This window comes from Acipenser ruthenus, chromosome 7, assembly GCF_902713425.1.
Source record: "Acipenser ruthenus chromosome 7, fAciRut3.2 maternal haplotype, whole genome shotgun sequence".
In the NCBI taxonomy this organism is placed as follows: domain Eukaryota; kingdom Metazoa; phylum Chordata; class Actinopteri; order Acipenseriformes; family Acipenseridae; genus Acipenser; species Acipenser ruthenus.
The window spans coordinates 55,782,205-55,810,202 of NC_081195.1; the positions used below are offsets into that span (position 1 = coordinate 55,782,205).

General features: G+C 37.3%; 1 protein-coding gene across 1 annotated transcript; it reads left to right on the forward strand.

The window, feature by feature from the left end:
- Positions 1-27,982, forward strand: cftr (CF transmembrane conductance regulator). The gene is made up of 27 exons (XM_034026881.2): positions 1-115; positions 1,609-1,719; positions 2,681-2,792; positions 3,215-3,430; positions 3,839-3,928; positions 5,243-5,406; positions 5,780-5,905; positions 6,460-6,706; positions 7,927-8,019; positions 8,270-8,443; positions 9,208-9,399; positions 11,545-11,639; positions 12,202-12,288; positions 12,496-13,180; positions 13,960-14,088; positions 16,041-16,078; positions 17,726-17,979; positions 18,666-18,745; positions 19,051-19,201; positions 19,349-19,576; positions 19,833-19,933; positions 20,895-21,128; positions 23,414-23,569; positions 24,221-24,310; positions 26,257-26,429; positions 26,920-27,025; positions 27,700-27,982. Exons 1-27 carry the CDS (start codon positions 63-65, stop codon positions 27,904-27,906), a joined length of 4,392 nt encoding a protein of 1,463 aa, XP_033882772.2. The 5' UTR covers positions 1-62; the 3' UTR covers positions 27,907-27,982.
- The last annotated feature ends 16 nt before the right edge of the window (positions 27,983-27,998 follow it).

The window sequence follows — 27,998 nt, forward strand, 5'->3', positions numbered from 1 at the left end:
TTAACAGACATGCCATCAACACAACTCTCAGGTGCAAAAAAAGAAGCCAGCGCGTTACAATAATGCAGAGATTACCTCTAGAAAATGCCAACTTCTTCTCCAAACTTTTATTCTGGTAAGAAAAACTTTGTTTAAGTTTTGGGGAGATGGTTCAGCACATAAAAATACCTGTAATGATACACTCAATTATTTAAAAGCAACCATTTATTTTGAAGAATTAACACATTTTTAGAGTGCACCATTGCTATGTTGCTAATTGGCTACAGTACCGGGACATTTACTTATATAGTATTTAATAACTTTCTCATACCCCTAAATTGAAAGTGCAAGTCAGGGAGAGTGTACTAGCTAACATATTTTTTGAGCAATTATCATAGAATAATGCATTCGATAAAAATAATTAATGATTGAGCCTGTAGATGATATATATATATATATATATATATATATATATATATATATATATATATATATATATATATATATATATATATATATCATCTACATATATATATATATATATATATACCGGTAAGTCATACGTGTTTAAAAGACCAATGTGCGAGTTTCTTATCAATTTAGCTATGCAATTATTAGAAAATCAATATTACTTATTTTTACCGTGCTTGCTGCTACTCTGACTGAAAGCTCCTGAAAAGTTTTACTTCGTTTTCTGCTGAGAAATAGACAACTGTTCGTGGGCTGCGCTGGTTCATCTGTCTCATCTATCAAATCCTGTAATGTGCAATATTTAATTGAATATGTAATTTGTAACTATAAGGCAATAGTAATCGGCACTAGTAAATGTACATTATAATGCATTTACTTTAATGCTTTCCATAGGAACCGTACGTGTTTGTTTACTGCATTACTGTCTCTAGGTTTAATATTATGCCATTTCATTATATCCTCAAGAACCCAATGACTATTTAAATGAGCACATCGTTTACAAGTCACATGAATATTATTATTATTATTATTATTATTATTATTATTATTATTATTATTATTATTATTGTTTTTGTAAAAGTAAAATGAAACTGGTGTCTGGTGTCCATTAAAAAATGTGAGAAATGACTTGGAAGGATCATTTAAGAATTCAGGTTCACCTTGGCTGAGGCAGGATTCTATTTAATGTACTGTAGTCAGTATAAAACCAAAATGTCTAAAAAAATAACTACAGTATACAGGACACAGTTTTTACATTGTATCTGGTTTCATAAAGCCACCTACATTATATTAGCGCCCCAATAATTGTGACACAACAATAGGGGTCTCCCCTTGAAAGCACTATTGCTCCATGTCAACAGAACTGTTGTGTTAATGCTTCCATTATTAACATGACATTTGAGATATGAATAAATATTATATATAATCCAAAGGTTTCAGGGATGGAATTAATACTCTCGTTGTCTAACAGTTTTAACCTTTTCCTGACATTAATTGGTTTATTGTTGTGGTATTATTTATTTAAAATATGTCAACAACTGGTAGCATGAATGTATCCACATGACATTATTGGCACATGTCAATTAAGCAATAAAAAATATAATTGTCTGACACAAAATTTTGTTTGCATTTGTATTGTATATTTTTTTTGGTTTACAGCTGGCCATCAGCAATTTTAAGAAAGGGATACAGGCAGAGATTAGAAATATCAGACATATACCAGGTCTCGTCTTGTGATTCTGCAGACACTCTGTCAGAGAAATTAGAAAGGTATGTACAGATTTACTTTTGCATATGTATGATTGTTTGCATTGCAACTCTGGCAGTGCAATGTACTTAACAAAATATAATAATGAGATATGCTTTGGGTTTAAGCTCCTTAAGACAGACGTTTGTGTCCTCGTAACTGTTTTGTTGTTCTTGTGTTTTTTTGTGTATTGTTACTGTAACTGAATATGCCCATACAAATGTGGTTATTTCACTTTGTATATGTGTGTTTCCAGACTAAAAACCAAGCACATTTTCCTTTCTAAACATGTTGTTACCAGTGATAGGCAGCAAGTTACTCCATTAGTAATGGGTAGCACCAAATGCAGCAGATATTTGACAGAGAAATTGATAGACAGTTTTACACAGTGTAGTTGGCTAACAAATATATAAATTGCCTTTTGTACCCCCTGTAGTCTTTAGAGTTGCACAACTGATAATTTATGTGCATGCCCATAAATATATTGCCTTTATGTTTCATTAACAGCATAAAAAATGAAGTTTAACATTTAAATCCGACCCATCTCAAATGCCACTGCTGCACCCCTTAAAAAACAAATGCTGCCTAAAAGATCTATCTTTGCCCTTGTTTTGTCCTGTCAATGATTGGAGGATCTCCAAACCTTTATTTGCCTATTATTTGTGTGTTTCTCTCCGGATCACAGCAGTTCTTTAAATAAGCATAGCGCATGACCTTTTAAATACAGCCCCCTACAGGGTGATATATGGATGGCCATTTTTAATCTGCCAAAAATGTGGTCTGGTGGGAATTTGAACTTCTATTCAATTAACAAGTTTGTTAAGGTTGGGTTTTCAAGGTCTCTATGTACTTTACTGTCTAATAAGTTACCTTTGCCAAATCTCCTGGGTTATATGTGAGTGAATCTAAAAATGTCAGAAAGTCATGTAATCACTTTACACACTATTACATAGGTTTTAATGGTCTTGTTTTGGTCTTTGGCAGAGAATGGGACAGAGAGCTTGCAACATCAAAGAAAAACCCCAGTCTCTTCAAAGCAATCCGGCGATGCTTTTTCTGGCAGTTTGTCTTTTATGGAATCCTCCTATACCTTGGGGTGAGCTTTGATTATGAGTTACCGGTACTTTAGAAATTGAGTGATTTTTGAGCCATGGGAAATTGTTACACAGATTAAACACCTATTATTGCTTTGTATATTAATTCATGCTGCAATAGTTGAAAAATGGTTCCAATGTAGAATGAATTTACATATATATGAATTTAAATATATACAGTAAAAAACCAACAGTGCAGAAGTAAAAGCTGACAAAATAGCTAAAATTGTTGCCACTGTGATCCTTTTTTGTTGTTGTTCTTTATTTAAACATGTTTGTCACGGCAGGGTGTGTGTGTATACCTACAGCATGACTTGAACAGGGTTATGTGCTGTTCTAACATCTAAAGGGACCATGATGTGTAACTGTGTTGCTGTTTGTTTGTTTGTTTGTTTGTTTGTTTGTTTGTTTGTTGCACTAACAGGAAGCATCAAAATCTGTACAGCCCCAGCTCCTGGGAAGAATAATAGCTTCTTACGATCCAGCTCATGAAGAGGAACGGCAGATGGGATTCTACCTGGCCTTTGGCCTCTCCTTACTTTTCATTGCAAGGATGTTCCTACTGCATCCTGCCATCTTTGGTCTTCATCATCTGGGAATGCAGATCAGAATAGCTTTGTTTAGCTTAGTTTACAAAAAGGTAATGCTTCCCTGGATGCTAAAAAAAGGCACTTTGGCTGATCTAGCCTATTTATATATGTCTATGGCAGACAACTTGAACTGAACAGTCACCTATTAAGCACCTCAACAAAGACTGAAAAAATACAATATTTGAGGAAGAACCACTCTGAATAATTGTAATTATCAAAAAAAAATGTAATTTTTATTTGAAGCTACTTGCTTAAATACCAGTAATTACCCTAGGTCAGCAGTGGTGGTAGGTTCACAACAAGCTGAAGAACCATTTTTTTTAATATCAAAAAGCTGACTTCTTCCCATTTTTCCAGCTTTCTCATAATGCAAATACAATCTTTTAATACGTTACATATATTGTTAATTTAACTATTAACTACAATACCTGACTTCAGAATTGTGTTTGTCCTTACAGACTCTAAAGCTGTCCAGTAGAGTCCTAGATACAATTAGCACCGGTCAGCTAATTAGCCTGATGTCTAACAATCTCAACAAGTTTGATGAGGTAAGTTGTTTATTTTATATTTTATATTGTAGGATGGCAGACATCTGTGTAAGGCAGAAGTGAAAGCACTGTGATTGTCGATATAACCTTTACACAAATATTCACATCCTATAACTATATTATAGGCCTGCTTTATTGTTAATGCACAATTTAAAAATCCAGCTAGATTTGTTTTCTATTCATTACCAACCTTTATCTAGTCCAGGGGTACTCATCCCCGGTCCTGGAGGGCTGCTGTCCCCCCTGGTTTTTGTTCCAGTTGTACCCTAAATCACATAATTGGACCAATTAAGTGCAGTTTGCAGTTGAATGGAATTCTGAGAGTTGCCTCTGGTATGATTTTTTTAAAGCAGGTGACATCAATCATGCTGATATGGAGAATACAGCATGAACAGGGTTTTTCAGAGCTGCTCAGTGAAAGAACCAATTTAATGGCATGCACAGTTCTGCTCCCCCTAGCAGCTTGGAGCACTTCAAAGCATTTTTTATTAGGGATCCGAGTGAGCGAAAAACTACTCGCTATGAGCCGCTCAGTTACGCAATGCACCCAGAGAAGGAGAATGTGCGCTCTGATTGGCTGAAAGATCCTGAGCAGTCTATAATCATGTTTATAAAATCATGGTAAGAATTTTGCAGCTGAAAAAACAAATACTGTAGCAGGTTACAGGTTGAACGTTTTTTGTAAACACACATGCTGTCCTGCCAATAATGTTGCAAGTTTACCTCAGGTATTGAGGACTAATCAACAAAATGCAAATGTTCATGATACAGAGATGTCGTTTATTTCCTTTAATTAGTTGGATTGAGATTCTTATGCAATTGTAATGCACCTATGGGTAAGGAGTCTGTATTTGACAGCACTGTTTCTAAATCTGAGAGCACACACACTCATAAACTCCCAGTTGCTACAGATATCCAGTCTGAATCTTTTTAGATTGTATTTTTAATATAATCTAAGAGAATACCTTTCTCTACAAATTTCCAACTGTAGTTCAGCCTCCACCATCCAAACATATCGCAAGCGGTATGAAAAATATAGAGCCTGAGAAGTGAAAGCTGAACTTTGTATTTCTCCAACAGTGGAGTTCACATGCTGAATGTTGATACACATTGCAATTGCCACAAAGTAATTATCACTTAGATTACACAAGTGCTCATACACCCTGGATCCCTTCACTGATATTTGCTCTGCTTAATGGTTTCTGCATTATTTGTTACATCAGTGACAGATAGGTTGTATGGCCCTAGTGCTTTATTGATGTGAAGTATATTACTGTGTGCAGTTAATGTTTTTTTGTGTTGTTCAATTTGAAGGGTCTTGCATTAGCACACTTTGTTTGGATTGCACCACTGCAGTGTATTCTGCTGATGGGATTTATCTGGGAGCTGATCGGGGCCTCTGCATTTTCTGGACTGGCAGCTCTGACACTTCTTGCCATTATCCAAGCCTGTCTTGCCCAGAGGATTGAGCACTACAGGTAACAGATGTTTAAATAATTCAAAACAGGAGTTTGTTGTCATTCCTATTTAGGCAATACCTTAATTGACATACATGTGATTGTTTGGACTTACATTCACAAGAGCCTGTGCAAACAAATTCACGTGCAAAGCTTGTCAAATTCAGGATTGGTTCCCAAGATATATACAGTATAGTTCAATGAATCCTTACAAGTGCCTTCACTACTTCCCTACATTGGGGAATAATTATTGTGTGTCCTTAGATTTGCTGTGAAACCTTTGTTGGTAGCATACTAGTAAGGCACCCACAGTATACATTAAATGGGATACTTTGTTAGGAAACTTGATTTTATCTTAATTTGTTAACAGACTTATTTTTATTCTTTTCTGAAGAACTCAGAGGGCAGGAAAAATCAGTGAAAGGCTGGTAATTACATCAGAAGTTATTGAAAACCTCCATTCAGTAAAAGCTTATGGCTGGGAGGAGGCTATGGAAAAAATCATTGATGCCATCAGACAGTAAGTTTAATAACTGTGTGTAACCTTTGTTGTTCTTAGTACATTTCCCCCCAGGTGATGACTTCAAATTTGTTTCAAACGCATTTAATTGAAATTGAACCTAAGGGAGTTACAAAAAAGGTGGTGTGGCTATATTATTATTGATAGCCATTTTTTGAGAAATGTCTTTACTGAATGTTAACACAAGGGTAAAATCATTTTCTTTATATTACCTTTATATTATATTGTAACAATTGTAACTCGCCCTGTATAAGGGTGTCTGCTAAGAAATAAATAATAATAATAATAATAATAATAATAATAATAATAATAATAATAATAATAATACCTGAGCAGTAACAGATGGCAAATGCAAGAAATAAACTTCAGTAAGATTTCTATGATTCCTAGTCCTGTGAGGCAAAAGTACTTAAGTCCTTTATTAAGAACATGAAGATAATACCTTTTGTTTCCAAACCACATGACCACAAGTCTGTGTTGACTACAGGAAGTAACAAAGACAAAGGTAGTGCAGTAGTATGACATGTAGCGTATTTGTTTTTACCTTGTAACAGGGCTGAGGTGAAGCTCACCAGAAAGACTGCTTACCTCAAATACTTCAACAGTGCAGCCTTTTTCTTCTCTGCCTTCCTCGCAGTCATTGTGTCTGTGGTGCCCTATGCTCTCAGTCATGGAATAATCCTTCGCAGAATATTCACCACCTTGTCCTACTGCATGATCCTCCGAATGACTATCACCAGGCAGTTTCCTGGGTCTGTGCAAATGTGGTACGATTCCCTGAGAGTTATCCAGAGGATTGAGGTATATCATGGAATGTTCTAATATACTGTAAAGAAGGCTGTGTTTTAGCAAATCAATTTTGTTTTATGTGGCTAGGGGTTAAAGTTTTAGAAAATGGATGACCCAATATGAAGCATGTTTTAGCATGTTGGACAAATCCATATCTCAAAGCTTGATGTGTTGCTACAACTGTTTAAATAATATACCTGTAACAGGGCGAGGAGCCCTGTACATCTTATTTGTTTATTTATTTTTAGAACGGGGTCTCCCCCTCCGCCCCTGTGCAATTTATTGTTTTGTATTATGATTTATTTATATGACGGCATAGCCGTGTGTTTTTGTTATGTGTATATTTAAAAGTATACAGGAACAGTGACAGCAATTGCCCAGCCTGACCTGTATTGTTTTGTGTTCATGACTTTTTTTGTTTGAACTTTTATTTTGCTCTGTGAGCACTGTGTTTGTGTTTGAATATTTATTTTATTTTTGGTCATTTAAATAAACGGCGCGCCGCGTCTTTTTGCACTGCAGTACTTGCCTGGTGTCAGTGTTTTGGTTCCTGCTTCTGGTCTGACGTCACCACTCGTCCACCCTGTCACAGTACCTGTAATTTTTTTTGTCATTGTTAACATCCTGACAACTTTTTAAACTTACATACATTTTTTTTAAATGGATGCTCAAGTGCACTGGGGTTTGAGATCTGCCCTCTAAATCACTTCAAGAAGAGCGATTTATAAAAAACAAAACAAAAAAAAAACATAGCAAGTGCTCTGGCTTTTCTGTTCCATATCACATCATGGATTGTTATTGCTGTGTTACCTGTTTGACAATGTGGACAATAATCCTTACACTATCAGAGCACTAAGCAGAAAAGAGCTTATAACTTTAAAGTTATAAGTGCACAAAGTTGTCAGGATGTTAACAATGAAAAGAAAAAATACAGGTACATTATTTAAACAGGGAGGATGTGTAACACAATAGTTTTCAGAATCCTGCCACTTACTCTTTAACCCTTTGTTTGTGGGAAAGGTGACCAGTCATTGCTTATTTATGTTTTGCACAGAAATATCATAAAGTACAGTGAGCAGTTCTGGCTTTAATAGGTCTAAAGGATAAACACAGTACCTGTGGCAATTACTTAAGAATAAAAAAATAGACCTGATAAGATTAAACATGAAAGTTGTTAAGATGCTTATTGTAAAAAAGTATGATGTATGACCTCTGTATAAAATATCTTGCAGGACTTCCTTAAAAAAAATGAATATAAAGCACTGGATTACAATCTTTCAGCAACAGAAGTTGAAATGGTGAATGTAACAGCATCTTGGGATGAGGTTAGTATGTGTAGCAATTAAATATCTTTTTCGGACCCTATATTCCTTATAATGGTCTTTACTGTTTCCTAAAATGTAGTTGATTTCTTTAGGTCTCAATTCCCAATAGTCCCAAGAGGGACATGTTAAAACCGCCAAGGCTGTCCTTTATCATCACTTTAGTACTTCCTGATTCTCATACGCCCTTACAGATGTACCCTTCCCATTCTTTATTATAATAATGTAATCCTTATTCTCTGCTCTTGATCAGGCTATAGGAGAGCTGTATGAAAAAGTAAAGCAACAAAATGACATTCCCAATGGAGAGGACGGCCTGTTCTTCAGCAACTACTCCCTGTACATAACACCTGTCCTGAGAAACATCAGCTTGCATTTGGAAAAGGGGAAGATGTTGGCAGTAGCTGGATCAACAGGCTCAGGCAAGGTAGTCCTCAGTTAACTCTACTGCTGACAAGTTTTGGTGGTACTGGTTGAACAGTCTCTGTACAGTGATTTACATTTGCATATGCTTTGCTTTTGACTTTGTGTAACACTGTCATGGCATTCCACTTCACCACTACTCAGGACATACAGTGCTTGCATACTCTAGTACTAAGATGTTGCTACTGTATGTGCTCTGCTTCCTGGGTGGCACAAAATGTGTAAGAAACAAGCTTATCACACATTCAATGATCTCATTGAATTGTTTGCTGACTGCTTCAGTTCCCAAGAGCTTGCTGTAATACTGCTATCTTCAGAGTGATTGATACAGGCTTTTTGTCCAGAATTAATCTCAAAGCCAGTACTGTACTATAAGTTAATGATAAACTTTAATACTATATGTAAAATAACTTAATGCATAACATAATTTTACCATTTATGCTAATTTCCCTGCTACTTATTAACCACACAGTAGACTATTCAGTTTATATCAAGAATAATGTGTAAAAAAAACCAGATTTATTTGTAACTTTGTGATGCTATATCAGCTGTTCAATAATTTATTACAGCCATTCTATATGATATGGTCTTCTTTTACACGCTGAATAATCAGGTTTACTTAGACAAGATCTTATTATGTGTAATTTAAAGTTCTTTAAATGTTCAGCTTAAATACTATCAAATGTCAATAAAGGTAGTGTAATGAGTGGTCCATAGTAAACAGCCTCAGTTTGCCTATAATACCTTCCCATAATTGTTCTTCTTCAGAGCTCTCTTCTGATGATGATCATGGGAGAACTGGAGCCGTCAGAAGGAATTATTAAGCACAGCGGCCGCATCTCCTTCTCCCCTCAGATGTCATGGATCATACCCGGAACCATTAAAGAGAACATTATATTTGGTCTCTCTTATGATGAATACAGATATACCAGTGTTGTCAAGGCTTGCCAACTTGAAGAGGTAATTTGAAAATAATAATAATAATAATTTAGTGAGTTGTGTGTGCCTTTTATGTGTACAGTTTGGCCACACAGTATAAATAAATAGGGCTTGTTGGAGCTGTTCCAATTCAGCAGTAATCTGTGGAAACCTGTTGAAGACCTAAGACTGTATCATGCCACACTCATCATGCCCATGTCTAGTTTAAATACATACTGTGCAGTATCCCTTGATGGTTCATATTGTTTTTTACATGCTTTTTTTCACACTAAAGTCATGCATGTCAACCCCTATTTAATGTGGAGTGTTACAGGATTACAGAGATCGTCTAATCCTTCATGACCCCAGAGTCATCTTCATAGCTCCCCTGTTATTTGCATATCATCATGAAAATTGACATGCTGGAAGGAAACTTTTTACTCTAAATTCTAAGGTATATGTAAATCATTTATGCATACTAAATGGGAATGTAGGCTGAAATTTAGCATTATGAAAGGGCATGGCAAAAGGATGTGAAATTCTCACTCTAAATATAAACCTTGCCATTGACTGATAGAAAAACAGATTTTAATTGCTAAAACTCTCTGTTTTCAGAGCTCCTACAGTTATTGTGGGGTTGGTTCTTTCATATTTTGTCAACTTCTCCTTTTAATTAGGTAAGAGTAAAACTTAATGAGTTAGCGATTCAACTCCCACTATAACCAACATCAATATGTTGCTCAGTTTTGATGTTTGCAGGGATAGGCTTAGGTAAGAAATTACCAGAGAGACTTGCATTTTGCTAAATTCCCACAGAAATTAAAAAAATCTAATGGAATATAAAATAAAATAAATATTTAGTGACCTTCAGGAAGCAAACCTGGCAAAAACAAATTAATTATTTCAGAAATAGTGGAAACAAGTTTGATTTCACAATGGGCTGCTTGGAAGTAACTTAAAAAGCCATGGCACATAATGGTTTAGGGGGAGTTTTCTTCTCTTTCTTATATGCTTCAATAAATATAAAGTATATATATATATATATATATATATAAAGTATATATATATATATATATATATATATATATATATATATATATATATATATATATATATATATGCATCACGGGGCAGCAGGCAGTATGATAGATTTGTAGATATGAATGTTACAATGACAAACATGCTGAAACTGCATGTTTGTGTGGTTAAGTTTACAAAGGCTGTTTTTTATTTATTACTGAATAATCAGTACACTTTGTGTTGGTTTGTTTCTTCACAGGAAGGTGAGCTAGATTAGTAACTTCGTTGCTGATAGTGCTTGTGATTAGTCATCGTTGGTTACCTTTCAATTCACGTTACATTCTGAGAATGCAACTATGATAGTGTGTCTTATTTAACTTTGAGGTTGTATTGTACATGAGAAAATTCCAAATAAAACATTCCATTGCAAATATTTTGAAAGATCATTGGCTGATTTACGACCAGAATATTGCTATTTCTGAGCCACTAAGCTACAATTGAAAATCACAACACTTGGCAATAATAATATTAATTTGGATTAATTTACTATTGTTATACCAAAGAGCAAAACCAAAGGGATGTTTGCTTTTACCCTATTAAATAAAAAAAACATCATGTCAATTGACTTGTGAGCCTGTAAAAAATGCAAGATAAAGGGACTAACACAAAGGAGCATTTATATTTTCGTGTCAAATCAAACACTAAGCAATTCCGCAAGGCAATATTTAACACAGTGTAAATATCAGAGGCCATAAAAGACAAGAGGTTAAACAATAAAAAAGGTGGAATAAACTTCCTTAAAAATGAGCAGCTTGGAAATGGTACACTATTCATTACAGCAGTGTGGAGTAGTGGTTAGGGCTCTGGACTCTTGACCGGAGGGTTGTGGGTTCAATCCCCAGTGGGGGACACTGCTGTTGTACCCTTGAGCAAGGTACTTTACCTAGATTGCTCCAGTAAAAACCCAGCTGTATAAATGGGTAATTGTATGTAAAAATAATGTGATATCTGTATACTGTGAAATAATGTATAATGTGATATGTTGTAACAATTGTAAGTCGCCCTGGATAAGGGCGTCTGCTAAGAAATAAATAATAATAATAATAATAATAATAATCTATGGTGACATGAGGTTTAATTTTTGTTTGGGGGTGTGTATTTTTACAGGACCTTGCGCTGCTCCCAGCGAAAGATGGCACTGTGCTCGGAGACGACGGGGTCACATTAAGTGGTGGACAGCGTGCCAGGATCTCCTTGGCCAGGTTAAATTGTTTTCCTTATTTCATTTTTTTAAAAGATTTAGGAATATGTTTTATACACACTGATTTTCTAAAGGAGCAGTTAGCTGTCTTGTACACCATTCTGAATGACATGTACAGCAGTGTATGTCCGTTTCATCTCTAGGTAGAATTCAATTCCATAACTTTTTGGCTGCATAAAAGTCACTTGCATTCCAGTGCACCAGGAAAGATCATCCACACTTTAGTGTTACATGGTAATTGATTTACACAGTGGGCTGCTAACTGTGTCACATAATTCAACTGATTATTGATGTTAAACTAATGTTCATCAGGGATTGAACTAAGACCTAAAAATATTATTTCACAAATGGCCTAGACTGTACTCCAAAGCATCTCCTCTTCTAAGGAAAAGAGGACTATCAAAGAATACTAAAAGAAACTTATAAACTTCTCTGGAATTTCCACTAGAAGTCTTTCTCAGTGTCTTCAAACTACAATGTAGATTGCTTGCTTGATAAATCAGGTTAGCTGCAGTGCCTCAGACAGTCATTAACAAACATCACTGTTTCTCTTCCATCTGTAGAGCTGTGTACAAAGATGCTGATCTATATCTATTGGATTCACCTTTTAGCCATCTGGACATCCTGACCGAGAAGGACATATTTGAAAGGTAATTTTTTGTTTTGTAACTATTGTGTATTTCACCAGTCTTTATACACCTCGTCCCTAAATAATACAATCATATATATTGCATAGTAATATTGAAGTTCTACCATGCTTTTTCCATGGCCAATTCATGCAGAAACAACTGTTACATTAATAAATATTGTAACACCTTGACAGGAAACCACGTCATCCACTTTCATTGTGTTTTCAGATGCATTTGCACTCTGATGGCCAACAAAACCCGTATTCTGGTCACATCAAAGCTGGAGCACCTAAAAAAGGCTGACAAGATCTTGCTGCTACACAATGGCCAGTGCTATTTCTATGGTACCTTCACTGAGCTACAAAGCCAGAAGTCTGACTTCAGCTCGCTGCTCATGGGCTTGCAGGCTTACGACAATTTCAATGCAGAAAGAAGAACCTCCATCCTGACAGAAACCCTTCGCCGTTGCTCAGTCGACAGCACTGATCCTGTGAGGCAGTCACTTAAACAATCAGGGGCAGAATTAAATGAGAAGAGGAAGACATCTCTGGTTATTAATCATCTTACTGCTGGCAGGAAGTTCTCAAGTGTAGGAGAGGACACTTTGAGTGTGGCCGGGGAACGAAAGCTGTCTTTCGTCCCAGACTCTGAGCCGGGAGAAGGGGGGATACCAAGGAGTAACTTATTAAACACGGCTCCAACCATTCGTGGACAGAGGCGACAGTCAGTGCTGGCCTTTATGACTGGTGCTCAGAAACAAGGGCACCAAGCTCGGCGAAACTCTACATTTCAGCAAAGAATGTCCATTGCTCCGCAGAGCTCTCTTGCTACAGAGTTGGACATTTATGCAAGACGCTTATCTAAAGACAACAGTTTCGATGTGAGCGAAGACATCGACGAAGAAGACTTAAAGGTATTTTGTCCTTCTTTTTAGTAAGTCAGGGTTAATGAGGCAATACAAATCAATACAAGAGTGTTCAGAAACATTTGTTTTTTTCATAAAATAATTTAAAAGACATTAAGTGAATGTTTGCCTTTTTTAGAATGCTATTTTATATAGAAGACTTTAAATATCTGCATTTTAGAAGAAATTGCCAACTGTTTAACTCCAGCACAAAGTAACTTTACAGATAGACTACCCTAGGGTAAGTAATTAAATCCTATTCATTTATTATTGTCATGAAAAACAGACAAAATGGTGATATTATACTTTTGAGTATATTAGTTTCATTTACCTGTCTACTGTTTTGAGTTATCTTTTCTGTACTACTTCAGCGGTATAAAGGTTTGAGTAAAGTTAATATATTTATTCACATTGATGGCTGTGGTGGAAATCAGTCTCTTGTGTAATGCAGCCTCTTGCATACTACTCCATGGTACAGTGTGCTATATAGAATACTACAGCCCAAGTATACAGCACAGCTTGTAATAACATACAAAAGTTCTCTAAACGTTTGTAAAAGTGCTCAAGTCATATTCTGTTTTTGTGCATTGTGTAACTTTTTTTTCTTGAACAGTGTACAGTATTTGGGAATCTAAATACATTCATTGAGATATTTAACTAATGTAAACAAAGTACTAGCCAACTGAGGATTCTGATGTGAAAATGTTCTCATTTAGTCAAAATTACATTTCCTCATTACCAACCTGGTGACCTATATTTGGTTCTTTTTTTCCCTTTTCCAATTCTAGGAATGTTTTACTGAAGATCACGAAAGCCACAACGAAAGGACAGAATGGAGCACTTACCTTCGATACGTCACATCTAATAGAAACCTTGTTTTGGTTCTTATCTTTATCCTAGTTGTATTTATAATTGAGGTAAGGGAGCAAACTCTCTTGATGTCTTAAATACAGGTCAGCTGATAATTGCCAGATACATAGCCTACTTTGAAATAATTCACGGGGCGCATAGAACATGATTTCCGGGGCCATAGATGAACCCATAGAGAGGCAGCCATGACTATGGGGTATAGTTCCAGCAAAGGTGATGATTTTTGATGAGGTAGGAGTGATTGAATCTCCTGTGGCCATGAGCCGAAGAACCATTGGGATCCGAAGAGACCGTCGAGAGGGTTAGGAGACGTGATATGAAGGTCTTCCCTTGGGGGATGATGCATATTGCATAATTGAAGTGTCCGTGGAGAGAGAGGAGTTCTCTCTCTTTGATTATTTTTGCTTTTTGGAAAGTTCTGATGAGCTGGCGCAGATGCTCCAATTTGTCAGGGGGGAGGCGAGCCATGAGCTTGATTGTGTTGAGGGTAATTCCAAGGAATTCGAGGCAGTTGGTGGGTCCAATGGTTTTTTCCTCTGAGAGTGGAACGCCCAGAGTGGAGAACAGCATTTTTAGTTGTGAGATAGCTTGAGCTGGAGGTTGTGATACTGGAGGTATGAGGAGGAAATCATCCAGGAGGTCCAAGAGAAATGGTACATGGTATTCGTTTAACAGGATCTAGCAGAGTGCTTCTGTAAGTGAATTGTGGCAGCCGAAGGCTAATTGTGTTGAAAAGTAATGTGCGCCTTGCTAGGAAATTCCAAATAGGTGTCTTAGAGAGGGATGGATGGGCATCACTTTAAATGCGTCTGTGATGTTGGCTTTTGCCAGCCATACGCCATGCCCTGCTATTTTTATGAATTTAATGGCGTCTGATAGAGTGATGTATTGTAGTGATACTGTTCTTGGGGAATTAGTGCATTAATGTTGCAGGTGGATTGACCGCGAGGAGCTCACAGATCGATTATCAGGCGGTTCTTCCATGATATTTTTCATGTAGCTATGCCAATTGGGTTGATTCTGTATTCTGGGAATGGTGGGGAGGGGAAGGGGCCAGTCAGAAAGCCCTTTTCAATTTCTTTTTGAATGGGTGGAGACGGTTTGTGGTTTCCAAAGTGGCGGATCTGAGGTTTTTGCAAATGAAGGAGGAAGCTGGGAGGCTGGTGATACCTGTGTGGAAGCCGTGTTGTAGCCCATTTATTAAATGCTCTAGAGGGTTGACTACATCTTGGGCCCTCTTCAGAGGTGCCTTGATGTCTGATATTTGTACTGCGGCTAGCTGGGCTATGCGTCATACTTTCTCCAGGTTCTACTGTCTTAATGTGGTAGACCCTGCCTTGCCTTCTGTAGGCACAAGGGTCCTTGAGGCTGTAGGTTCACACCGCTAACCTCTGGATTAGACAGTGCTTGTGCGTCCCTCATATCCTGCCGTTCCTTCTCCCTCGCGATAGCTCTGGTATACATTATCCCATACGTAAAGTCATTGGTGGTCGTCTTTGAATTGAAAGGGAACGTTAAGTTACTCCGTAACCCTCGTTCCCTGAAAAAGAAGACGACCACCAACCGCGAGGTTGCATCGGTCCCCCTCCCAGGTTCGATGGAAAAAGAGAAGTGGCTTCCTTTGGATGATAGTTTTATCCCCTCGGTGGGTGGGATCAAGTGCATCATCCCAGGAAGGGGCCTATCGGCAGCTCTGTTATAGAGAGCTCAGCAACACCTACCCAATGGGCAGGCATATCCCATACATAATGTCATTGGTGGTCGCCTTCTCTTTCTGGGAACGTTCTCATTTGCTGGGCACAGGTATATAATCCAGCGAGTGAAGGTCAGCAGGCACTTTTCACACAGAGGTTTCCAGACTATTGAACTATTGTACTATATATATATATATATATAATTGATCATGATACCTCCATTTTTTCCAGACTAGCATGTGAACAATATGATGATCCGCTAACACTTTACAAACTATTTAATCCTTCTTTCTTTCTTTTTTTAGGTTGGAGGTTCCTTGTTTGGAATATACGTGGTCACTGAGTAAGTCATTTGATAACTGTGGCCTGGTAAATCTTGGTTTGTCCCTGACAGATGACATACTAACTTATTTTATATATTACTTCATCAATTGTAATGCTTTGTTTTAACTCCTTTATAATTGCTTACGAAGGCTTTATAAAGTGGTGTACAGTATATTTAGAGAACAGAAAATAACACGCAATGGATTATGTATGTATCGGTTGCTTCTGCTCAGTGCCACATTATTATTTCATTTCTCTACAGCGCTTAGGGTCGTTTCAATCTGAGCACATAAAGTCCTTCATTTATTACTCGATAACATTAAAAATGCAACCCAAACCTTATGTACCCTCAACCATGCAGATAAACTGCTAAATGTTTGCTGTAATTTTAGCCATGCAATTATACTACAGCCCCAATGAAAGCTGCAGTTCATTCCAAATACAGCACATCGCGGTTTTGTTACTGAATTCCATACCCACCACCTCTATCCTGGGCTGGACCAGTCGCCACTGAGCTCACAACATGGGCACAGAAAGAAGGAACTTTCAGCTTTTAATATACAAAGCATTACATAAATGAAATAATCAAGTAGCATCCCCTGGTAACCTCTGGAGTAATATGTGTGAATATTCCTGCTGCTGCTAATTTATTATTGCATATCTATAATTTGTAAAGTTTATGTTTAATGATCCACCACAGTCCTAATATATATACAGTGCCGTGAAAAAGTATTTGCCCCCTGTCTGATTTTCTACATTTTTGCATATTTTTGACACTGAATGTTATCAGATCTTCAACATACTATTAGATAAAAGGGACCCTGAGTGAACAAATAACACAACAATTTGATACATATTTCATTTATCTATTGAAGAAAGTTATGCAACACCCAGTGCCCCCGTGTGAAAAAGTAATCGCCCCCTTAGACTCAATAACTGGTTAAGCCACCTTTAGCAGCAATAACTGCAACCAAACGCTTCCTGTAGTTATTGATTAGTCTCTCACAGTGCGGTGGAGGAATTTTGGCCCACTCCTCCATGCTGAATTGCTTCAACTCAGTGACATTTGTGGGTTTTCGAGCATGAACTGCTCGTTTCAGGTCCTGCCACAACATCTCAATGGGGTTTAGGTCTGGACTTTGACTAGGCCATTCCAAAACTTTAAATTTCTTGTTCTTCAACCATTCTGATGTAGACTTGCTTGTGTGTTTCGGATCATTGTTTTGCTGCATGACCCAGCTGCGCTTCAGCTTCAGCTCACGGACGAATGGCAAAAACTTTTTCACACCTGAAGATTGCTTTTACCTTGCACACCAAACAAATGAGAAGCACCAAACTACTTTGGTGTCATTTTTTTTCTCTCAAACTCCCTCTATATACTACTACAACCAACAAAAATATCTGACCAAATACAATGTGAAAAATGTGCAAAAATGCAGAAAATCAGACAGGGGGCAAATACTTTTTCACGGCACTGTATATATATATATATTATTTTTAATTAAAAAATATAGGCTAAATAAACTCGTCATTTTAAACTACTTTTGAATATTATCATAAGGGTCATTTTATATTTTAACACATAGCTTTTTTTTCAGGGCTTGAAGGGCAGATAAGCATTTTTTTCAATATGTGTTTTAGTTTTTGGTTTGTTTGTTTCTTTTAGATGGATCCAGCAAAATGAAACTGTTGGTGGAAATGCATCTGCTCCAGTACACCAAGCAGTGATAGTTACCAGAACCAGCGCTTACTATATCATTTACATTTATGTGGCAACTGCTGAAAGCCTTCTGGCACTCGGATTCTTTAGAGGGCTTCCTTTGGTTCACACTCTGATAACCGTCTCGAAGAGTCTGCACAAGAAGATGCTTGAATCAGTTTTACGAGCTCAAATGGCTGTCTTAAATACAATGAAGACAGGTGAGTCCAGACGTATTCAAAAACATACGTTTACGAGAAAAGGCAATAAAACAGGCATTAAAAACAAGAAAATACTTATTTTCGATATGACCAAACATGTTAAAGAAGAATGTTCAGTTCTGTTGACTTTTGTATTCTTGCTATTAGTAGCAAACTGGAAGACTAATCTGCTTTTTTACACAAGTGTTTTTCAGTCAATCCCAGTAAAGTACTTTAATAAGCTGACATGAACCTTCCAGAAAACAGCATGCTGTTTAATAGGTTGCTGTTTTACAACTTCCTTAGATAAGTCATGTTTTCCCTAGTGGTTCAAAACCATTTATAATCTGAGTGTGATAAAAAGAGACTTGTTCAGTTAACATGATTATAAATAAAGTTCACACAGCAAATATGGATTTAAACCCGATCCTACACAAATACATATCCTCGATATACAGTACAGTAAGTTGTATGCAAGTTTTTTGTCTTTAAATATTTCTAGCAATGAACTATACCTGTGTTATTTAGTAATCCAAAGTTTCCATTTAAAGTGTTTTCAACTTGTTAGTTAATTTAGTTTGAGCAATAATTTTATTTAAATAAAAGTTGTTTAAATTGGAACATTTTTAGAAATACATATCTTTGTTCATTGGACCCATAATTCACTGCTGTTTTTGTTTGATTTCTTTGTTTTCTTATGTGTTTAGGTCGAATTATAAACAGGTTCACAAAAGATATTGCTATCATCGATGATATGTTGCCACTTGTTATATTTGACGTTGTGCAGGTTTGTAGCCATTTGTTATCATTTGTTATTCGTCTAACAGTAAACATAGGAGGGTTTGTACTTATTTCAGGAACCTGCTCACGTAGCCACTGTGGCACTGAGAAAAATGGCCAAAACATTTTATGACCGCAGGATTACCCAAAATCTTCCAAATGCACAAAAGATGTGGATATTAATTGGTCGACCTGTTCTAATAAAAAGTGAACATGTCCAGTAACAACTGATGTTTATATGACCAATTAAAAAACTAAAGTTTAGTTCTTTTACCAATATATGTATAAAAGAAGTTGTTTTCCTTTTCTAAGTTGGTGCTGATTGTACTGGGAGCCATGCTTGTGGTCTCGGTAATGGAGCCCTACGTCTTCCTGGCTGCCATCCCTGTTATTGTAGCTTTTGTCATGTTGCGGGCCTACTTTCTCCGTACATCACAGCAGCTGAAACAACTTGAATCTGAAGGTAAGAAAGACAGCTCAACTCCTTGTAATCAACAAAAATGTCAGCAGATACATAGCACATGGGGCATTTAAATTCTTCAGGGACATAAGTAACTGTGACAGGGATGGGGGACATTGCCACAGTAACCCTATTTATTTTCCATTGCAGCTCGTAGTCCAATTTTTTCCCATCTCATAACATCTCTAAAGGGACTCTGGTCGATCCGGGCTTTTGGAAGACAGGCTTATTTTGAAACCCTTTTCCACAAGGCCTTGAACGTTCATACTGCCAACTGGTTCCTCTACTTGTCCACACTGCGCTGGTTCCAGATGAGGATTGATATGATATTTGTCATCTTCTTTATTGTTGTTGCCTTCGTTGCTGTTGGAACAAATGGTAATACACTTTGTAGTTTCTTGGCCAAACTAACAGGCTTAAGGTTTTAATGAAAATGTTTTTTTTTTGTTTTAATCAAAGTAAACAAAAACAATTGATTGGATACTGTCTGAATTATTATGATTTACTAATTCAGCACTGATACCTTTAAGATATTCATTACTCTAGTCTTAATCTTTCTATAATTCGTTTAATTGTGTCTTTTAGTACGACATTAAATAAAACATATCAATAACGTATTCTGTTTTAACTACAGGTAGTGGGGAAGGAAAAGTTGGAATAATTATAACATTAGCCATGAATATTATGAGTACCTTACAGTGGGCAGTGAACTCCAGCATTGCTATGGACAGTCTGGTAAGGCCAAAACAGTAATACGTTTAAAGTGGGATGTCTCATGGAAAGGTTTTAAAATCACATTTCTTATGTCTTAATAGCATTAGCAAAGTTACAGCCAGTCTCATTTTCTTGAGATGAAGATTTTCCAAGTGCAGTCTTGTCAACCAAAACAAATGACCCTATTTCTACCTGTTATCTAATCAGTTCTTGTGGACTGATTGGAGATAGACCATTAGAGTGAAACTACAGCACAGAACGTAATTTGGCACCAGGACCTTTTGCTCCAGTAGCTATATTGTTAAAATATATGCATATTTCAGATTGAAGCAAAAGACCAAAATATTTTCTACAGAAGAAAGGGGGCCCAGAGGTTATATTGGTAGTGCTAATTGCTAGTGCTAAGAGGCAAGAAAATAGATTAAAATAAATGAAAACATAGGTGAGATCTTCTATAATGTAATTTAGAGCTGACTGTGTTCTGTTGTTCCAATGTGGAATTATCCTCATTTTTCTCTTAATCTCCTTTTACCCGGCTTGGAGCTTTACTAGGTATCATTATTGTCATGTGACTTAAATGGAATGAGGACGGTTGTTCAATGCAGGCACTTAGGATCCTCAGTGAAGCTCAAAACAACCTCCTAACCAAAAACAATAATAATAATCAATACTGGAACAGAACCCACATCATAAAATATTAAGGAAAATGTTAAACAAAGAAAAGTTAAAATGGCATTTGAAGCTGCTTGCTCTACAGTGTTATTTGGAGGTTTTCTTAAGTGTGAAAGCTGTAAAAGAATTACAGTAAAATTGAACCAGTATTGCTTGAGACGTAACCAAACAAGCCCTGAGAACCGAAGTGCATACGTGGAGTTGAATTTGCTTTTCTGTATTCATTCTCTCTGTTAAGAGTAACATTTAAACCAGTTTAAGTATTAAGTTAAGGTGCTATTAGAATGACCTCAGCATCATCTCTTTCCAGATGCGCTCCGTGAGCAGGATATTCAAATTCATCGACCTGCCTCAAGAAGCACCTAAAATCTGTGACAAGCAGAAAAGCAGCATGTCTGAAAGCCTGGTTATTGAGAACCCACACACGGATCAGGAATGGCCGTCTGCAGGCCAAATGACTGTCAGCAACCTAACAGCAAAGTACACAGAAGGAGGCCGAACTATCCTTGAAAACCTCTCATTTTCAGTAAACTCTGGACATAGGGTAAAGATTTACTCTAGTATATGAAATAACACATTGCCAGGATCTAGAACTAAAGTGGTCTTCTATACATATATGTACCTAAACCCATATCCTCCTCTATCAGGTATTTGTGGTATATTTAAGAACCAAATATAATTGTTCTATCCACAGTAGTACAGTGTTGGTTAATACAGAGATACAGTATTTATATATATGACCTAGTTCTACCTGGTAGTGACTTAGGTATTGGTTGGTCAGAGTTTGTGCCCTGTGGTAACGCTAAAAACTAAAGATTAATTCCCAGAGTGCATCTGAAACCCAGTTCTATAGTATAAGAGGCGGAACGACCTGAGTAAATGACACAAATAAAGAACAGTAGCTCTGTTTAAGGAAACTATATGCTATGTTTTTGTAAGCCCCCCACTGATTTTTTTCAACGGCTCATAAACAATTTCAGATTTCCTCTTCATATTTTCTGTGTTATGGAAACTCCACATGCAAAATCAAATAGCAAAGTTCATGTGTTCCTGTGACCTAAGATGGTTGACATATTGGAGTTATGTTAATGATGTAACTGTACAATCACCTGTGTGATTACAGTGTCATAAAAGAGGTAGCAATTCAGAGTTAATAAAAATGCTACTAAACCCATATGTTCTTGAGGCAATGCAAAACTGTATTTAGCAGAAGTGTACAGGTTAGACATTTTAACAACAAGCCTGAGCAGGGATGCTGTACTTTGAATTGCTGATAATGCCCATCTTAGTGCTCACACATTGTAACAGTAAAACCACCAAGTAACCTGACTTCATACAACCGAGCAGATTTATCTGCAGTTAGCAGCCCAGATGTAGAAAATCCCCTCTGCTTTGCTGCAATGTTGAAATACTTATTTACACCAAGTTTGTTTATTTATTGAGAAAGCAGGAAAGGTCTTGAGAGGTTTTTGTTTTAAAGGGTGCCTTCTATGCTAACTATACCACTAAAGACCCAGCTGAAAAGAAATGTAGTTTTCTGGTGATTTAACGTCAAAGGCATAGCTAGTGAAACAAACAAGGAAAATACCAGAGCAATTTAGATTCAATTTCTAGGTTTCTGAAATGTACTCAGACATGACTTGTGTAATTAAGATGCCATATACTTTCACAGTGTGGTGTTTATAACAGTACATGTTCCTGTGCTGTGGTTCCAAGTTTCACCCTGAGAGCCTGTGATTAGCATATTTTGGAATGTTCACTTTATAGACTCCCACTCAATGAGATAACTTGACATCCGCTTGATTTTAAGCTCTCTTTTATTTTTTATTTTTCAACTGCAAGTTTATGATTACTTGAGTTGTTAGTTGAGACTACTGTTGTCTTGTATTGTTAGCTAAAGTACATTTTAATATCAAGATTATGCTTTTACAAACAACAGAGGTCAATTAAATCAATTAATAGTGTTTTGCCTATTCTACTGAATTGGACACGGGGGTTATCCACTGAAAACCTGACGATTAATTAATTTACTGTAAACCAAGTTGAGATGATTCTTCCAATAAACACGACTGACTGGGAGTACATATTTGACAGAATGTTCTTTAACTCTCTACTTTCAGTTCCAAGCTGTTATGCCAAAAATGTAAACCCACGCAAGAGACCATGAAAAGGGGAAAACAGCAAGACAGCTTTGTTAGCATATCATAAGTTGGTACATTTAAGGAACATTATGTTAGGTGCCATTTTAATATCTCTTGGGAAGTTGCTCCAGGTGTCATAAAGGGTTTACAGTTATTACCTTTGGTGTCAAATGAAATAAAACAATGCAGTAGTTTTGTACTGTAATTATTTAACTTGTTACTGATATTTTTTTTCTCTTTCAATCTATATATTGGCTGTATGTATAATTTAGATTTAGGAAGGGATTGTTGGAGACCAGTAAAAAATGTAAAGCTTTAAACCTCCCCATTTGGACTGCTTTCCCATCATTGTACTGCTTTATTAAGCTGTTATACAGTTTGTGTCTTTTTCCAGTCCAATGGTTCAATTTATTATTATTATTATTATTATTATTATTATTATTATTATTATTATTATTTAGCAGATGCCTTTATCCAAAGCAACTTACAGAAATTAAACAAAATATAAAAGTATATAAAAAAAAACAGGCAATGTAAATGCAAAGCAAACACATATATACACAATAAATATGAATAACCCTTTGCATATTTTACATCCGTTTCATTTACAGTTAAACGTTGTATCCCCACTTGCATTATCTACACAGAGATTGTGGTTTCACTGAACTTTCTTTTGTTTTTTTTTCAGTTGGGCGTTTTGGGAAGAACTGGTTCAGGAAAGAGCACGTTGCTGTCCGCATTGTTACGGCTGGTGTCAGCCAACGGGGACATCACGATTGATGGGGTCTCGTGGAATTCAGTCACTTTGCAGGAATGGAGAAAAGCATTTGGTGTTCTCCCACAGGTAACACTGCAATCATTCAAGAACATGATTAGTCTAACAGCTCTTGGTGTTACAGACAGCTGTTTCTCCAAAACTATAGTATATTTTTCATTATTTCTTTTTAAAATAATGTTCTTGCAGACCTTGGCAATAAAGCAAACTTCTAATCAAGATGAACTGCATAGCTTCTTTAGACCACTGTTCTACATTCAGCAAAATATTTCGTTATCCAAACTTCGGTTTTTGAGAGCATCATGCCGTATTGTGTGCCTTGGCTGATCCGTGGTCTTTTATTTCAGTTTACATTAAAATTGTACAATAAAAATGTACAATATATACTGTATATGGGAAATGCTGGATGGTAGTCTTCCCAATGTACAAGATTGACATAGCTTGAATTTCTAATGGTTTAACTAACTGTAAACAAGGCTTTAGTCTATTTGTCCAGCTTTCTCATTCCCCAGCATCCTATTATCCCTGCCCCTCCAGTATTTGCTTTTCAGTTTTTATTGTACTGCAGTATCAGTTTTGACTCTGTGTTTTTCTCATATGTTGACAAAGTATGTTTTGTGAAGGAATCCTCAGTTTCTAATTCATTTAAATCAAATTTGTTTTATTTATTTATTTATTTATTTATTTATTTTTTATTTTTTTAACTCTCGCATCACCCAGAAAGTATTTATATTCTCCGGTACATTCCGTAAGAATCTGGACCCACATGGGAAATGGAGCGATGAAGAGCTATGGAGAGTTACTGAAGAGGTAAAAATAATATTAAACCTCTTATTACTTCATCTGCAGCACGGTGTAGCTGTGGAAGGAATCAGAAACCAAATTACTGTGAGTTCACTCGTAGCCACGGGTGGCAAACCCTACATATGCTTAGCCCTCCCACCGCCTCAACCAACCAACACTTGCACTGGTTTCCAGACACTCGCTGTATTTTCCATTGTAGGAGCGGAATGCAGGCGTTAAAAGTACAATATTAGTTATTTCATGGCCATCGATTGACTGAGCAGAAGTCATTTGTCATGTTAAGTACTGCAAATAAAGATTATTAATCAAAGCACAGTTGTTTTTTTACTGCTAATTCTATGTTAATTTTGGCACATCACCATAGTTTTATGATTATTATTTTTAAATATGTTACAAATTAACTTAGCGTGATTTGTAATCCATTTAAGCTGTAGCACTCTGATTATATGGCATTACCGTCTGGCAGTTGAATGAGTCAGGAAGGTAAGAGATAACGTACAGACAACAAAGTTCAACTACCACAGTTATGACTAATTTTAAGTGCCCGGCAACAGCGCGGTGGCTGAGCCCTCTGGACGAGGATGTGCTTCCCTCAGCAGCAGGTATAGCAGCTGCTGAGGTTCGCCCGGCAGTTGCCCTGCTGACTGGAGTGGGGGGAAGCCCCTCCCCTTTTGCCACTGGTGATGTCAGAGGCTCCTCCCCTTACGGCTTTGCCGATGACAGCGGCTCCTCCCTCTTTGGCACTGGAAATGCCAACAGCTCCTCCCCCTCTGGCACTTTGGCAGGCAGCACCTCCCTCTCTGGCACTTGGGCAGGCAGCACCTTCCTCTCGGGAACAACCGCTCCTCCCCTTCTTTTGTTTTGGGGCAGGCAGTTGCGTTTTCTCCAGCCTTCAGGCAGGCAGGCAGCTCCTCTTCCTCTTGGAGGTGGCAGCACACCACCTTGTGCCCAAACTCCCTGCAGACAAGACACCAACCTTGGTCCTCGAGGCCACCGAGGAGATCCTCCAGTCCGCCATCCCACTGGGTTTGGGATGCGTCAGGGTTCCAGCAGATCCAATTATCCATTATTTATGTATTTATTTATTTATTTTAAACTGCAGTCCTGCTCTGGATCTCAAAGGGCACTGTCTCACTTCCGACACCATATGTGACAGGGTAGCATCACGGCCCAAGCTGTTACCGGCAGCTTCCTTTTATACATGTGGCCACTCCCCAGTTAACACTCAATTACCTAACTGGGGAATGGCCACACCTGTGATTTCTGGCAGGGACAGATTTAACCCCATCCTTACCAACCTTACATTCTCTCTCACACACACACAATATATATATTAAGGGCTTTCACCCTGCCACTGGGAACAATACAATTTAAAACGAAAAAACATATTTGTGAGGAAATATTAAGTTTCATGGAAGGAAACTTGTTTTTACAAAACTTCTCTTATTTGAACCTCTACCAAATTATCTAAGAATGATAACATTCAAGATATTCTGATTGCGGTCAGTGGTTTACTTCATATTCCAACAAACCCATTACAGTCTGGCCATTTTTAAATCAATTATTATCCCCAGCTATGGGTGCAATCCCCTGAGAAGGTGGTTAAATCTGTACATAAGTACGCCAGTGTGTCAAACTTCACTTTTGTCCATACATACTGGAGAACTGCTTTGCTGATTGCCATAAAACGTGGTAATTACATTATTTAGTTTATTGAGAATATCAGAGTCTGGTGATATATAGGGGTCTCTGTTTGTCCATACATCTGTCCATCTCTATGTAACATACATTGTTGCACATCACACATTAATCAAAGCACTATACATTGAATCTATAAATTATAACACTTCATTAAGTATTAAGTATAAATGGCAGGATATCAAACAAGTCAACATTTCATATTTGACTAATTGATAAATATACATACTTCTGCTAAATATGTCTTATTCCAGGTTGGCCTGAAGTCTGTCATTGAGCAGTTTCCAGATAAACTGGATTTCGTTCTGGTGGATGGAGGCTATGTCCTTAGTAATGGTCACAAACAGTTGATGTGCCTGGCCAGGTCAATCCTGAGTAAAGCCAAAATCCTGCTTCTGGATGAACCCAGTGCACACCTGGACCCCATGTGAGTATGGCAGTCTGAGCACAGGCAGCACAGACATTACGTGTCTGAATCCATCCAACAGTCCACTGGCCGCAGGGCACTGTTTGATGTGGTCATTCCAAATGATGCCTTTTGCCATGTCTCAAACAAACTCCCACTTACAGTTTCTGATGACTCTGAAGAGCAGCCAGGCATCTGATCACTCTCTGGTGTTGTTCATCTGTAAGCAGCTGCTGTTGCTGAGGGGAGCAAAGGCCCTTGCATCAGTTAGTAAGAGAGATAAAGGATGATAGATTAGTCATAATAAACATTTGTATTGTATTGAAACTCTGCCATATTTTAGCTGTTTAAAATAACTTGCATAAATACTGTTTAACCAACAGTGCTCTGTAACATATACACTGTGTGTGTGTGAGTGTCTCAGGCAGACAAAGAAATTAAATCAATAGATTTAAGTTGACCTGTTAACCTGGGCTATTGTTACAGGATGTGTTTGTTTCCCACTCTATAGAACCTTTCAGATTATAAGGAAGACACTAAAGCATGCTTTTGCCAACTGCACTGTCATGCTGTCAGAACACAGGCTAGAAGCCATGCTTGAGTGTCAATCTTTTCTGGTAAGTTTACTTTTTCATGCATGCTATTTTTTATATACAGTACAGCATAGATCTAGACTGAGGGAGCTCTTTAACTTTCACTTAGAGATTTTTAACTTTCCAGCTATTGCACAAATTGACGTGCTAGTACTTTTCATTGACAGGTATTAACAACAAGGTATTAAAATGTGGATGATCTAGCAAAAGTGCATGACGAAAAACAGTTTGTTTGAAGGTTAAAAGTCTTTAGAGTTGCATTTGCTGTTTGTTTGTGGTGGTTATGTCTGCATCATTGTTTGTGTTCAAATGCAGACCTACAGATAGCATAAAAGGCAAACTAGATTACAATACCTGCACAGAAAACACACCATCACAAAGGATTGTGTCATATACACCATAGCCCAATTGCTCACTTGTAATTGGTCTGCACACGGATCTCCTTTTCCGATGTCCACGCAGAGGTTCTTTAGTCATGTTTTAAAACAAGGTCAGGAGTGTATTATTCCAGGCTCTGGAATCATCTTTCCGCCTGTGTAGTTGTCAGCATTTAAAAGGAAAGGATTGGAAATATTGCAGACAACCTCTTCTGGTGGTGGCGAGTGCTTAAGACAGCCAGGCCTACGCAGGTTCTAAGTTAGGTGAGAGGTCCCAATGACCGCAGCAGTGAATCTTCTTTATTTATTTTTTGTTTATAGGTGATCGAAGGCAGTTCAGTGAAACCCTATGATACCATTCAGAAGCTTTTGAATGAATCTAGTCTATTGAAGCAGGCAATAAGCAGTGCTGAGCGTGTGAAGCTTTTCCCTCTGCATCGCCGGAACTCCAGCAAGCGTAAGCCACGGCCAAAGATCACTGCGTTACAAGAGGAGGCAGAGGAAGATGTACAAGACACTAGGCTGTAATGCACAACACCCTGGTGCACCTGGTTTCACTTATAGCAAAGATACCGACTTGCAAAAGAAGATTCTAAAGCACAACAGCACTGTGTGTGTGT